General features: G+C 44.0%; 1 protein-coding gene across 1 annotated transcript in view; it reads left to right on the top strand.

Moving 5' to 3' along the window:
- LOC122539553 (sodium/hydrogen exchanger 9B2-like) overlaps window positions 1–16,034 on the top strand; it is a 129,569-nt gene that overhangs the window by 97,786 nt on the left and 15,749 nt on the right. The window contains exons 10-11 of the mRNA XM_043674535.1: window positions 1,011–1,119; window positions 8,704–8,840. Coding sequence (XP_043530470.1) covers window positions 1,011–1,119; window positions 8,704–8,840 — 246 coding nt within the window. The remainder of the gene's footprint in view (window positions 1–1,010; window positions 1,120–8,703; window positions 8,841–16,034) is intronic.

Genomic DNA, 16,034 nt, shown 5'->3' with positions numbered 1-16,034 from the left:
AAGGCGGTGCTGAGTTCGATGGATTTGACTGAGACAAGGTATTTCCCCTCCCCCCACCTTGTCTCAGTCAAATCCCTCGAACTCAGCACCGCCTTCCTAACCTGCAATCTTCTTCCTGACCTCTCCGCCCCCACCCCAGTCTGACCTATCACCCTCACCTTGACCTCTTTCCACCTATCACATTTCCGACGCCCCTCCCCCAAGTCCCTCCTCCCTACCTTTTATCCAGCCTGCTGGACAAACTTTCCTCATTCCTGAAGAAGGGCTTATGCCCGAAACGTCGATTCTCCTGTTCCCTGGATGCTGCCTGACCTGCTGCGCTTTTCCAGCAACACATTTTCAGCTCTAATGTTTTACGGAGTGTGGTGTTGGAAAACACAGCCAGTGAGGCAGCATCCAAGGAGCAGGAGAGTCGATGTTAAGATGATGAAGACATTATGCTTGAAACGTCGACTCTCCTGCTCCTCAGATGCTGCTTGACCAGCTGTGCTTTTCCAGCTCCACACTGTTCGACACTGATCTCCAGCATTTGCAGTCCTCACTTTCTCCTAAGTAATGTTTCACAGCTGAAATTAGGTGATGATAATGCACAGTCTGTTCATTTGTTATGGAACATCTGAGCAACAAGCAGTGGAATGACGATCGAGTCAAAGGTGTGGAATTTGTTTTGGATATGATAAGAACATTAAAAACAAAGTTTAAGCCTTCCCAAAGATCAATTGTAAGTAAAACTGCCATTTGAGATTTTGCCAGAAAGTCATTCTGATGATATTGGATATATTTGTGGGCTGACAGAATATAAAGAGGTTGAATTGGTTGTTATACTCATGCACAGATAGTTGACATTATGTACTTGATCTCTGCAGGACATTAATTCAATGGTGTGTGGAAAGACTTTAACTTAGATTTCAAGGTTTATGTTGTGCTTTAAGGCCATCATTTATTGTAATCTATCTTCTTTTAATATTTGCAAACAAACGTCAATTTTCTTTTTACTCTCTGGCTTGTAGGGTGGAGCAGAGGGTATCACAGCCAACGCCTGGGCCATCTTCCAGCCATTACTGTTTGGATTGATTGGGGCCGAAATATCCGTTAGTTCACTAAACTCATATACTGTCGGTAAGAGATTTCAAATTTGATTAAAGAGTATTTTTACTGTTGGGTTCCAACTAAGTAAGATGATCATTGAGATCGAATATTGCAGGTAATTTAGGAAGGGAGGAATGGCAGAGTTTTGCTTTATTTTCTATTTCTGGATAATTCTTCTTAAGCAGTCCCTCAGTCAAGAATGGCATTGGCAACACATCTCTCTTCAGTAATACTCAATATCGTCACTTTTTCATGATCATTTGATCTGTTATCAGCTTTGGCTCAGTAGATTTCACACTCACCTCTGAGTAGGAAAATCATGGTTCAACCCCACTCCAGAAACATGAGCGTAACAACTAATCTACTTGCACTAAGTACTATGTATAATCAGAAGTGATTAATTTAAGCTGGAATTAAATGAGGCCCCGACTGCCATATTATATGAAGTTAAAAGATCCTAAAGCTCAATCTTAAAAAACTGACTGTGTCCTGGCCATCACTACCCCATAACCAACACCACACAAAAAAAAATTTACATCTATTTCGAATCAACTAAATGGGTGACAGCTATTCTGCGGTTCATTTCTCAGGGAAGTGCCTTGACTAATCAGAGGCAGCCTGTCTTGTTTAAAATGCTTTCAATTATCAGTAACTGGTGCACTACCCATGGCAGCACCTCCACCAATCAGATTCCACTTGTTAACCAATCAGCATGCTCCTCTCATAGAATATAAATTGGTATTCTTCAAATTGTCCTGATGAGTACAAGCAGAAAAGTTTTGACAAAATGTGCCTTTTTTCAACAATACTCAAGACTGACATTGTTTGCGTCATTGTGGGGCCTTCCTGCGAAAAGAAGTACTTTTTGTAAGCACTGGATGTCTCAAAGCATTTTACAATCAATTAAATGTAATCACTGTTTTCGTGTGGGAAACACAGCAATCAGTTAGTTGTAGGATCCTACAAACTACCGTGGGCGGCACGGTGGTACAGTGGTTAGCACTGCTGCCTCGCAGCGCCAGAGACCCGGGTTCAATTCCCGCCTCAGGCGACTGACTGTGTGGAGTTTGCATGTTCTCCCCGTGTCTGTGTGAGTTTCCTCCGGGTGCTCTGGTTTCCTCCCACAGTCCAAAGATGTGCAGGTCAGGTGAATTGGCCATGCTAAATTGCCCGTAGTGTTAGGTAAGGGGTAAATGTAGGGGTATGGGTGGGTTACGCTTCGGCGGATCGGTGTGGACTTGTTGGGCTGAAGGGCCTGTTTCCACACTGTAAGTAATCTAAAACAGCAATGTGATGATGCCTGGATTGATGGATCATTACTGTCCCTAAGTCACCTGGGAGATCTTCCAGCTTTTCTTCAAAGTACAAAGGATGTTTATTTTATCCAAACAAAACTGCATCTCTGACATTGCCCTCCCTCATTACAGAACTCTTGTGTCAACTTTGATTTGTTTTTTCCCAATCCCTGGAATGTAGACCTTGAACCCTGAACCATGTGACCCAGAGATGAGTGTTACTGACTGAGCTGTGGTGATACCAGGTGCCAATTGACTGTCAATTTTATCTACAGATAACAATGACGAGTTTTCAAAGGTTTTAATTTAAAGTACTTGGGATGATTTGAGCAGCCACAAGTTGCTACATAATGGAAGTCCATTCCTTCCTATAACTGGGTTTTGTTTGAGATGTTCCATTTAAAGCAGGGTCACGCCTTAAAATGCCATTGAAGAAACATCCTCTACAGGCACTTAGACCCAAGGACACAGGATATTTCAGTACTGGGGATACAAGTCTTCCAGGGTTAGATAGCACTGAAGGAGTGACAGGATCTCTAGGAACTGACCAGAGGCTTCTGGAGTCTGCTAGCACATGAGAAACTCTGTGGGTCAATATAAGCGTATGAATTAGGAACAGGAATAGGCCACTCAGCTCCTTGAAACTCCTCTACAATTCACTAAGACCATGGTTGATCTGAAAATTCTGATTTCCCACTTACTTTTACTGTCCTTTCTCCTCCTGCTAATCAAGAATCCCATCAACCTCTGTCTTAAAGATATTCAAAAGCTGCGCTTTCACTGCCTTTTCATGAAGAATGTTCCAAAGAATCACGACCCTCTGGGGGAGGAAATTACTCCTTACCTCTGTCCTAAACAGGCAAGCCCTTGATTATAAATAGTGACTCTAACTTTAGATTCTCCCAAATGAGGAAATATTCTTTTCACATTCATTCTATCTGAACTCCTCAGGAGTTTTAATTATCTAAGCTCCAGTAGATACAAACCTAGCCTGTCCAACCTTTCCTCATGAGATAATACTCTCATTCTCGGTATTAGTCTAGTTTCCAATGCATTTCCATCCTTTTCTTAACTAAGATAATAAATAAGCAGTGTGCACTATATTGGGCAAAGTACTCCAAATGTAGTTTCATCAATCCCCTGTATAACTGAAGCATAACCTCCTTATTCAATTCCCCTCATAATAAGCATGAACCCACTATTAGCTCTATTAATTACTTGCTGCACTTGTACATTGGCATAGAATCACAGTGTCCTACAGCATGGAGACAGGCCCTTTGGTTCATGCCCACCAAAATATCCATCCACATTTGAGATGTGGGAGGCTTTCAAAGATAGATTAAAGATAGTGCAGGATAGGCATGTCCTGCTGAAGGCAAAGGATAGGAAGGTCAAGATTTGTGAACCATGGATGACAGGAGAAATTGTACGACGAGCCAAAAGGAAAAGAGAAGCGTACATAAGGTCAAGGCAGCTAAGAACAGAACTGGCCCTGGAGGAATATCAGAAGAGTAGGACAAGTCTTAAACGAGGAATCAAGTGGGCTAAAAGGGGTCATGAAATAGTTTTAGCAAGCACAATTAAGGAGAATCCCAAAGCATTTTATTCTTTTATAAGAAGCAAGCGGGTAACTAGAGAAAGGATTGGTCCACTAAAGGATAATGAAGGAAGGTTGTATGTCAAACCTGAGAGAATGGGTGAGATTCTGAATGATTACTTTGCATCAGTGTTCACTGAGGAGAGGAACATGATGAATCTTGAGATTAGAGATAGAAGTTTGGTTAGTCTGGATCACATTGGCATAAGTAGGGAAGATGTGTTGGGTAGGCTAGAGGTTATTAAAGTGGACAAATCCCCAGGACCGGATGGGATCTATCCCAGGTTGCTGAGGGAGGCGAGAGAGGAAATAGCTGGGGCCCTGACACATATCTTTGTGGCATCCTTAAATACAGGTGAGATGCCGGAGGACTGGAAGTTTGCTCATGTTGTACCCCTGTACAAGAAAAGTAGGAGGGATATTCCGGGTAACTACAGACCAGTGAGCCTGACATCTGGTGGGAAAGTTGCTGGAGAGGGTACTGAAGGATAGGATATATTTATATTTAGAAAAGAATGGGCTTATCAGTGATAGGCAACATGGTTTTATGTGGGGGAGATCGTGCCTTACCAACTTAATAGTGTTTTTGAGAAAGTGACCAAGTTGTTAGATGAAGGAAGGGCTGTTGATGTCATGTACATGGACTTCAGTAAGGTTCCCCATAGTAGACTAATGGAGAAAGTGAAATCACATGTTGTGCAGGGTGTTCTAGATAGTGGATAAAGAACTGGTTGTGCAACAGCAGATACAGAGTAGTAGTTGAAGGGAGTTTCTCAAAATGGAGGAAGGTAACCAGTGGTGTTCCACAGGGGTCAGTAATGGGGCCACTGTTGTTTGTAATATATATAGTTGATCTAGAAGAGGGCACTGTTGGTATGATCAGCAAGTTTGCAGATGACATGAAGATTGGTGGAGTAGCAGAAAGCATAAGGGTCTGTCAGAGAATACAGGAGGATATAGATAGACTGGAGAGTTGGGTAGAAAAGTGGCAGATGGATTTCAATCCAGACAAATGTGAGATGATGCATTTAGGCAAGACTAATTCTAGAGCGAATTATACAATTAACGGAAGAGCCTTGGGAAAAGTTGATGGGCAGAGAGATCTGGGAGTGCAGGTCCATTGTACCCTGAAAGTTGCTGCACAGGTGGACAGAGTGGTCAACCAGGCATATAATATGCTTGCCTTCATTGGATGGGCTATTGAGTATAAGAGCTGGCAAGTCATGTCACAATTGTACAAGACATTGGTTCGGCCGCATTTAGAATACGTTACAGTTCTGGGCGCCACATTACCAAAAGGATGTGGACGCTTTGGAAAGGGTGCAGAGAAGGTTTACGAGGCTGTTGCCTGGAATGGAAAGTGCTAGCTGTGAAGAGAGGTTGAATAGGTTAGGAGATTGAGGGGGGACCTGATTGAGGTTTACAAAATCATGAAGGGTATAGACAGGGTGGCTAAAGACAAGCTTTTTCCCAGGGTGAGGGATTCTATAACAAGAGGTTACGCATTCAAGGTGAGAGGTGGAAAGTTTAAGGGGGCTACATGCGGCAAGTACTTCACACAGAAGGTCGTGGGCATTTGGAACGCATTGCCAGCAGAGGTGGTAGAGGCAGGCATGGTAGATTCATTTAAGATGCGTCTGGACAGATGCATGAGTAGGTGGGGAGCAGAGGGATACAGATGCTTAGGAATTGACCGACAGGTTTAGACAGTACATTTGGATCGGCTCAAGCTTGGATGGCCGAAGGGTCTGTTCCTGGGATGTAAATTGTCTTTGTTCTTCTTTGTTCTTTGTTGACACTAATCCCATTTCCCTGCACTTGGCCCATATCCTTCAGATCCTTTCCTATCCATGTATTTGTCCAAATGCCTTTTAAATGTTGTTAATGTACCAGCCTCAATCACCGCTGCTGGCAGCTCATTCCATATGTGTACCACCGTCTGGGTAAAAGGTTGCCCCGCTAACCTTAAGTTGATGCCCTCTAGTCCTCAATTTCCCAAGCCTGGGAAAAAGAGTGAGTGCATTCACCCTATCCATGCCTCTCATGATCTTATGCCCTTTATAAAATCCCCCCTCCAGTCTTCTACGATCGAAAGAAAAAACGTTCTAGCTTGTCCAAACCTTTTCCGATAACTCAGACTGTTGAATCCAGGCAACATTCTTGTAAATTTCTTCTGCACTCTTTCCAGTTTAATAACATCTTTCCTATAGCAAGGTGACCAAAACTGAACACAGTACTCCAAGTGCGGCCTCACCAAAGTCCTGTACAACTGCATCATAACTTCCCAACTTCTATACTCAATGCCCTGACTGATGAAGGGCAGTGTGCCAAAAGCCTTCTTCACTGCCCTGTCTACCTGTGACTCCACTTTAAGAGAACCATGCACCTGATTTCCAAGGTCCCTCTGTTCCACGACACTCCTTAAGGCCCTACCCTGAAACTCTAGGGTACCCCACCATGAAACTCCTACCTTGATTTGACTTTCCAAAATGCAAGATCTTACACTTATCTATATTAAACTCCATTTGCCATTTCTCGACCTACCTCCCCAGCTGATCAAGGTCTTGCTGCAGTTTCTGATAACCGTTCTCACTGTCCACGATACCTCCTATTTTAATATCATCAGTGAATTTACTAATCATGCCTTGTATATTCTCATCTAAATCATTGATACAGACAGCAAACAGCAATGGGCCCAGCACCGACCCCTGAGGCACTCCATTAGTCACAGGCTCCAGTCTGACAAGCATCCTTCCACTATTACACTTTGCTTCATACCATTAAGTCAATTTTATATCCAATTTCCCAGCTCGCCCTGGATTCCTTGTGATCTAACCTTCCGGAGCAGCCTATCATATGGAACTTTATCAAAGGCCTTACTGAAATCCATATAGACTACGTCTACCGCCCTGCCCTTGTCAACCTTCCTGGTCACTTCTTCAAAGAACTCTAGCAAATTTGTGAGGCATGATCTTCCATGCACAAAGCCATATTGACTATTCCTAATCAAAACCTGTCATTCCAGAATCTTCTTAAGTAACTTACCCACCACAGATGTTAAGCTTACTGGTCCATAGTTCCCAGGTTTTTCTTTGCAGCCCTTATTAAATTATGGCGCAACATTTACTACTTCTGGGACCTCACCCATGGCTAATGATTATGAAAAAATATCAGCCATGGGCCCCTGCAATTTCTTCTCTTGCAGTGTTCTTGGATATATCTGGTCAAGACCAGGAGATTTATCCACCATCATGCATTCTGTTACATCCAACACCTCCTCTACTGCGATATGGACTGCCCCCAAGATATCACCACTAACTTCCTCAAGTTCCTAATCTTCAAATCTTTCTCTACGATAAACACAGGGGAGAAATATTTATTGAGAACCTCGCCCATCTCCTACGGTTCTACACATACATGTCCACTTTGGATCTTGAGGAGCCCTATTCTCTCTCTAGTTATTCTTTTTCTTGCCCTCACCCTCACAGGAACATAAAGACCTTGAACTCTAGCTATCTCACTTTTAAAGGCCTTCCGCTTGCTGGAGGTCCCTTTGCCTGCAAACAAACTACTCCAATCAATCCCTGCAAGCTCCTCTGTAATTCCATCAAAATTCACCTTGCCCCAATTTAGAACTTGAACCTGTGGACCCTCTCTATAACTGTTGTAAAATTAATAGAACTATGATCACTGGTCCCAAAGTGCTCCCCCACTGCCACCTCCGTTACCTGTCCTGCCCTATTTCCCAAGAGTAGGTCATGTGTTGCCCCTTCCCAAGTCAGACACTCTATATACTGCTTGAGGAAACATTCCTGAATGCACTTAACAACATCACCCCAGCTAAGCCCTTAACCATATGGCAGTCCCACTCTATGTCAGGAAAATTAAAATCCCCCACTATGACAACCCTATTGCTCCTGCATGTCTCCCCAATCTCCTTGCATATTTGTTCCTCTAATTCCCGTTAACTGTTTGGGGGCCTATAGTACAACCCCTAATACAGCCTATAGTAACGTCACCATCCCCTTCTTATTTTTTAGCTCTGTCCACAAAGCCTCACTGGATGATCCTTCAGTTATTTCATCTCTGATTACTGCTGTGACACTCGCCTTAATAAAAAAATGCAACTCTCCCTCCCCTCCTTCCACAACCTCAGTCCTGCCTAAAGCACCTGTACCCTGGCATGTTAAGCTGCCAATCCTGTCCCTTCCTTCGCCATGTTTCTGTAATGGCTATAATATCCCAGTCCCAAGTGCCTATCCACACCCTGAGTTTATCAGCCTCACCTGTAGTCCTCTAGCATTGAAATAAATGCAATTTAATCCAACAGGCATTCCTCACTTTCTGTCATGTTGGCCTGACCTGTCTCTTCAACTTACTATTTCTGATTATTGTATCTCCTTCGAGCCTCGTACTTGTCTCCTGCTGTTTACTATCCCAGCCCCCGGCCAATCTAGTTTAAACCCTCCCTTGCAGCACTAGCAAACCTGGCCACCAAGACGATCAAGGTACGATCAAGGGGGTGTCTCAGCTTATAGTACCTCTGACTTAAGTTTCCAGGAGCTCTGAGGTGGGTATAGAATATGGTAGCTTTGAGATGGAGTCAAATTCTTTATGGCTGTTAACTTGGGGATCAGCCTGGAAATTATTTTAAGTCTTGTTCATTTTCACTTATACCTTTGTATCACATTTCTTGAAACTAATACCATATTTTTATTCTAGGACTTGGGATTGCAACTCTGAGCATTGCTCTTGTAGTCAGAATCTTGGTAACATTCCTCATGGTACACTTCTCGGGATTTAATATGAAGGAAAGAGTATTTATTTCTTTGGCCTGGATCCCTAAAGCCACAGTTCAGGTTGGTGTCTAACAATGATTAAGTAGTTTTACTGGTCAGTATTATCTGTCTGTAAAACAAATGGAGATTTGACTCTTTCTAATATTGATGGACCTTCTGTATTCATTCACGGGATACAGGCGTCACTGGCTGGACCAGCATTTATTGCCGATCTCTAGTTGCTCTTGAGAGGGGGTGGTGTGCTGCCTTCTTAACTACTGGAGTCCATTGGTGTAGGCACCCCCATAATGTTGTTCAGGAGGGAATTTCAGGATCCAGTGACACTGAAGGAACAGCAACATATTTCCAAATCAGGACGGGAACTTGCAAGTGGTGGCTTTTCCATTTATCTGCTGCTCTTGTCCTTCTTATGTGGCTATGGCTTTGGAAGGTGTTATTTAAGGAGCTTGGGTGAATTTCTGGCAAGTGAGGATGTTGGAGAGATTTTAAAGAGGAGTCTTGAGTCCTATGTGCAGAAGCACAAATCAATGTTTGTTCAGAGCTCCTTACCAACGCAGCATGGGAGAGGTCCCTGGACAGTTGGCCTTTCTGCAGCATTTTTGGATTACATTCTGGATTACAATAATTACATGCAACATTGTTGTAATTGTTAACCACACTCTCCCTAATCTACACATCCAATCCTGTAAACACACGATCAATGATGGACAATTCAACGGACAGTCCTAGGTCCTCCCATGATTTAATGATGTTTACCAGATAACTGCTATCACTTACTTTGAGATCTTACATCTCATTCAATTAAATTCCAATACTGACAGTCGTATTCCTTCCCAGACATTTGCCAGCTACATCATGTTAATTACCAATCAACTAGAAACTTGCTTATCAGTAATGACTTCTTGAATTTCTATTTTACAATTTATATTCCATACTAATCTCATAACAGGAGATACAAAAAGGTGCTAATTTCTACCAATTGTTGTAAAATTTGTCATTTCAGTTCTAATTAAAGTTAAAAAGTCACACCTAATATTATAATTCTTTGACAAAGCTAACAAACTGGGAAGCAGCTCCCCCTCCCCCCCCCCCCACTTCTTTTCTCTCTCCCTCTCCTTGGGAGATCAAAAAGCTGCAATTTTGAGTTCTGCTATATGCGTGCTGTAAGTTCATTTTAAACTGAAGTTTGATTCTTGGATGAACTTTACAGTCTCCATTGTAAACTAAAAACCAAAAGAACTACGGATACTGAAAATCTGGAACAAAAACAGAAATTGCTGGAAAATTTCAGCAGGTCTGGCAGCATCTGAGGAGAGAAATCCGAGTTAATGTTTCAGGACCAGTGACCCTTATTCAGAATGGATTATAGCCAGGAAAAGGATGTTTTATTTATACAGAGGAAGGAGGGAAGGGAGGTTTGGTGGTTGAGTTGGGGTTTAGGGGAGGCGGGGGGAGGAGAGAGAAAACAACTGAACATAAAGGGATAATTAAAAGTCAGTCTGGCAGAATCACTAGCTGCTGATGGGGGACTATTATAGCTGAGAATGGGTTGATTGTGGTACTAGCCAATGTGATGAAAAAGTCTAGTGTGGGAGTGGGGCAAGATGCTTAAACCCTAAAGTTATTGAACTCAATATTGAGTCTTGAAGGCTGCAGGGTTCCCACGTGGAAAATGAGATGTTGTTCTTCCAGCTTTGCTGGAGCACTGCAGCAAGCCTGAGACAGAGATGTTGGCCAGGGAGCAGAATGGTGTGTTAAAGTGGCAGGCAACTGGAAGCTTGGTCAAGTGCTTTACTTGGAAGGTGTGTTTGGAGTCCTGGATACTGAGGAGGGAGGAAGTAAATGGGCAGGTTTTACACCTTACATGGTTGCAGGAGAAGGTATAGTGAGGCTGTGGGGGCGTGTTGAGAGTGAAGGAGGAGTGGACCAGAGTGCCCTGGAGGGAACGGTCCTTGCAGAAGTCTGACAGGGGAGGGGAGGGGAATATGTGTCTGGTGGTAGCTCCTGTTGGAGGTGTCAGAAGTAAGGGCTAACGATACTCTGGATATCAATGTTGGTAGGGTGGTATGAGGACAATGGGGATCCTATTGCTTCTGGAGGAAAGAGAAGGAATAAGGGCCCAAGTGTGGGAGATGGTTGGACATTTTGCTCGTCCCCTAATTAGCAAAGCAGATGTGACCGAGGTGGAGGAATTAGGAGAATAGAATAGAATCTTTACAGGAAGCAGGGTATGAGGATGTATAATAAAGATAACTGTAGGAGTCAATGGGTTTGTAGTGGATATTTGGCGGCCACCTATCCCCAGAAATGGAAACGAAGATGTCAAGGAAGGGAGGAGTCAGAGATGGACGAAATGAAGGTGAGGGTTGGGGAGAAGTTGGAAGCAAAATTGATAAACCTTTCTATTTCCAGAAGACAGAGGGAAGCAGCACCGATGATGGCATCGATATACTGGAGAAAGAGTTGTGGGTGGGGGCCAGAGTAGGATTGGAACTAGGGATGTTCCACATACCCCACAAAGATGCAAACATAACTGGAGATCATGTGGGTACCCATGGTCACCCCTCTGACCTGAAGAAAGTGGGAGGAGTTAATGGAGAAGGTATTCAGAGTAAGGATGAGCTCAGCAGAGGAAGGTGGTGATTGATGGGGATGGTGCAGGCCTTTTTTCAGGAAAGACTTAGAGCCTGAGACAATCCTGATGGGGGATGGACGTGTAAATGTCCATCGTGAAAAGATGGAGACTGGAGCCCACAAACTGGAAATTGTGAAACTGATGTAAAACGTCAGAGGAATCGTGGTGCAAATTGGAAGGGACTGGACAAGGGGAGAAAATAATTGAGTCGAGGTAAAAGTGATGAGTCCTGTGGAGCAGGAGCAACCAGAAACAATGAGTCTGCCAGGGCAATCTTTTTTGTGGATGTTGGAAAGGGGGTAGACCAGGGGTTGGAAGACTATGAGCCTGAAGGCAGTCGTGGGGAGATCACTAGATAAAATGTGATGAATAGTAACGTTGTGGACACAATGGCGTGATGTTCCATGATAGGGTCATGGTCTGGGGGAAATAGGAGGAGGTATTTGAGAGATGCCGCTCAGCCTCTGCAATATAGAAGTCAGTACACCAGATGACAACATCACCACCATGGTCAGGAAGCTTGATTACAAAGTCAGGGTTGGATCTGAGAGCACAGCGTGCAGTCAGTTCAGAGTTTGATAGGGTGGAAGTGGGGTGGGAGGGGAAAGGCGGGAGTGCAGAGAAATTCAGGTGACCCATGGCACATCAGCAGTTTTCATTGAACAGCTGGAGTGCTGGTAAAGACCAGGGGGAGGGGTGCAGGTGGAGGAAGAGTTTTGGACGAGGATGAAGGGGTCTGTGGGATGGTTGAGGACTCTTGTCCAAAGAAGTGGTCACAGAGGCAAAGGTGATTGAAGAAGAGTTAAACATCATGTTGTGCCCAAAGTTCATTGAGGTTGGATCTCAGAGGGATAAAACTGAGCCCTTTTCCAAGTACAGAATGTTCAGCTCAGAGAGCGGAAGGTCAGGAGGGATAGTAAATGCACTAGAAGAGGTGGGGTTCAGAATGGGATGGCGTGAGAGAAGTGGAGGGTTGGAAAGTTCTGGAGGGGCATGGGAATCTGAGTTGTTGCATCTTGTGAGGGCCTATCCTTGATGTCTGAAAGGAAAACAATAAGTTTCTTGTTAGAATGTTGAGTAAGCCAGATGATGAAGTGGAACTTGGAGGGAGTGCAGTTTTGAGCCAGCATGAGGCAGTGCGAGGTTGAGAGTGTGCATGTGGCGACACATAGCACTGAGTGTGGATCTCAGGATGAGGCGGGAACAGGTGCCTGAGGAGTGTTGAACATCACAGAGATACTTATAATCCTGGGTGGATTCAAAATAGGATGAAATTTGAGCTGGAATTCATGTGGATGAGTCTGAACTGGACGTAGTCACTAAGGAATATGAGTTTGGCAAACAAGTTTTGGCAAACACCAGGAGTGACAGCGAAAGTAATTATGGTGCACAAGAAAGAGAAAAAATATTGGAACGGAAATCCTATTGGAGAGAGGAGCAGAACTTCTTTAAGGTTGATATACCTGGAAGAGGTGCAGCAGTGAGTTAAACACAAGAATAAAACAAGGAACTGGGATGCTGAAAATCTGAACAAAAACAGAAATTGCTGGAAAATCTTAGCAGATCTGGTAGCATCTGTGGAGAGTTAATGTTTTGGGTCCCGTGACCCTTCTTAAGAACTGATGGTATGCAGGAAAAGGATGTTTTTTATACTGAAAATGGGGTGAGGTGAGGGAGGTGGACAGTAAATGAGAGGTGGAAATGGAGCCCAAGGAACACACGGGAAGAATCTGAACACCTATGTTCTTAAAAGTAAATTAGATTACTTACAGTGTAGAAACAGGCCCTTTGGCCTAACAAGTCCATACCGACCCTCTGAAGAGCAACCCATCCCCCTACATTTACCCCTTCACCTAACACTACGAGCAATTTAGCATGGCCAATTCACCTAACCTGCACGTCTTTGGACTGTGGGAGGAAACCGAAGCACCCGGAGGAAACCCACGCAGACACGGGAAGAATGTGCAAACTTCACACAGACAATTGCCTGAGGTGGGAATTGAATGCAGGTCTCTGGCGCTGTGAGGCAGCAGTGCTAACCACTGTGCCACCGTGCCACCCACTGTTCTGTCTACATAAAAATGACCCTGAGCTTCCTGTTGCCTGTCCCTTCAAGGTATGGAGGTGCCGATGTTGGATTGGGCTGGAAAAAGTCAGAAATCACACAACACCAGGTTATAGTCCAATAGGTTTATTTGAAATCACAAGCTTTCAGAGCGTAGCCCCTTCATCAGGTGAAATGTCACTTCACCTGACAAAGGGCTATGCTGTGAAAGTTTGTAATTTCAAAGAAACCTGTTGGACTATAACCTGGTGTTGTGTGATTTCTGACTCTGCCACTTAAACACACCATCATGTTCTGTTTTTGTTCTATGCTAAACTAGTTTTCTTTACTAAATACGAGGATCTACTTGAATTCCATTGATGACAGAAATTCAATCACTTCCTCAACTTTACCAAGTTATTAAAAGATACCAATTTGGATCCTGAATGTACAACAGGACATGACTTCACTCCCACCCTTATCTTATAATTGGTCTTTGTCATTCCCTCCCTTGATCTTTGGATGCAAGGATCTGCTCAAATTATCTACATCTGAACTAGGGTGTTTGCTAAACTGTGAAGCTACAATTGTTTATTTTCTTGAAGTCACATAGACCATGTTTTACAATCTCCTTATACCATGCTAACTGTCTCTAGGTGCTCTTTTAGAGGTTATCTGTTTATACCATTTGTTGCTTCACTTTTCCTGCTAATTCCTGATGAAGGGCTTATGCCCAAAATGTTGATTCTTCTGCTCCTCGGACGCTGCCTGACCTGCTTTTCCAGCGCCACACTTTTTGACTCTGATCTTCAGCATCTGCAGTCCTTGCTTTCTCCTGCTAATGATGTGAGTCTCTCTTTATTGTCTAATTCTTGGACACATGCATCTCCATCAAGGATGGGCACCTCAACACCTCACTCTCCTGCAAACCCACGGATAACCTCATGATGCTACACTTCTCCAGTTTCCACCTGAAACATATTAAAACAGCCATCCCCTACGGACAAGCCTACACATACACAGGATCTGTTCAGATGAGGAGGAACGTGATGGGCTCTTGGAAGTACTCAAGGAAGTCTTCATAAGAACAGGGTATGATGCTCAACTCATCAACCGCCAGTTCCGACATGCCAGAGCGAAAAAACGTAATGACCTCCTCCGGACACGAGCTGTAACCGACAGGGTACCGTTTGTTATCCAGTACTTCCCAGGATCCAAGAAACTACGCCATGATCTTCGCAGCCTGTAACACATTATCAATGAGGATGAACACCTCACCAAGAGCTTCCCCATGGCACCACTTCTCACCTTTAAACAACCTCCAAACCTCAAACAGATCATTGTTCGCAGCAAACTGCCCGGCTTTCAGGACAACACCATACAATCTTGTCACGGTAGACGCTGCAAGACGCACCAGAGTTTCGACACAGATGTCACCATTACATGCAGGGACACCATCCACCATGTACGTGGCAGGTACTCATGTGACTCGGCCAATGTTGTCTATCTCATACACTGCAGGCAAGGATGCCCTGGGGCATGGTACATTGGCAAGACCAAGCAGAGGCTACAGCAATGGATGAATGCACAACAATTAACAGACAGGAGTGTTCCCTGACAGTCAGAGAGTACATTTAACCTTGGACCTTCGGGACAGGCAACAATGTATATTTAAGAGGGAAATCAGGAGGGCAAAAAGGGGACATGAGATAGCTTTGGCAAATAGAATTAAGGAGAATCCAAAGGGTTTTTACAAATATATTAAGGACAAAATGGTAACTAGGGAGAGAATAGGGCCCCTCAAAGATCAGCAAGGCGGTCTTTGTGTGGAGCCGCAGAAAATGGGGGAGATACTAAATGAATATTTTGCATCAGCATTTACTGTGGAAAAGGATATGGAAGATATAGGCTGTAGGGAAATAGATGGTGACATCTTGCAAAATGTCCATATTACATAGGAGAAAGTGCTGGATGTCTTGAAACGGGTAAAGGTGGATAAATCCCCAGGACCTGATCAGGTGCACCCTAGAACTCTGTGGGAAGCTAGAAAAGAGATTGCTGGGCCTCTTGCTGAGATCATCGAAAGTCACAGGTGAGGTGGCGGAAGACTGGAGGTTGGCAAACGTGGTGCCACTGTTTAAGAAGGATGGTAAGGACAAGTCAGGGAACTATAGATCGGTGAGCCTGACCTCGGAGGTGGACAGGTTGTTGGAGGGCATCCTGAGGGACAGGATGTACAGGTATTTAGAAAGGCAAGGACGGATTAGAGATAGTCAACATGGCTTTGTGCGTGGGAAATCATATCTCAAACTTAATTGGGATTTTTGAATAAGTAACAAAGAGGATTGATGAGGGCAGAGCGGTAGATGTGATCTATATGGACTTCAGTAAGACGTTCAACAAGGTTCCCATGAGAGACTGATTAGCAAGGTTAGATCTCATGGAATACAGGGTGAACTAGCCATTTGGATACAGAACTGGCTCAAAGGTAGAAGACAGAGGGTGGTGATGGAGGTTTGTTTTTCATACTGGAGGTCTGTGACCAGTGAAGTGCCACAAGGATCGGTGCTGGGTC

The sequence above is a fragment of the Chiloscyllium plagiosum genome, chromosome 32, assembly GCF_004010195.1.
Source record: "Chiloscyllium plagiosum isolate BGI_BamShark_2017 chromosome 32, ASM401019v2, whole genome shotgun sequence".
Taxonomy (NCBI): domain Eukaryota; kingdom Metazoa; phylum Chordata; class Chondrichthyes; order Orectolobiformes; family Hemiscylliidae; genus Chiloscyllium; species Chiloscyllium plagiosum.
This window is presented reverse-complemented; position numbering and strand designations above follow the sequence as displayed.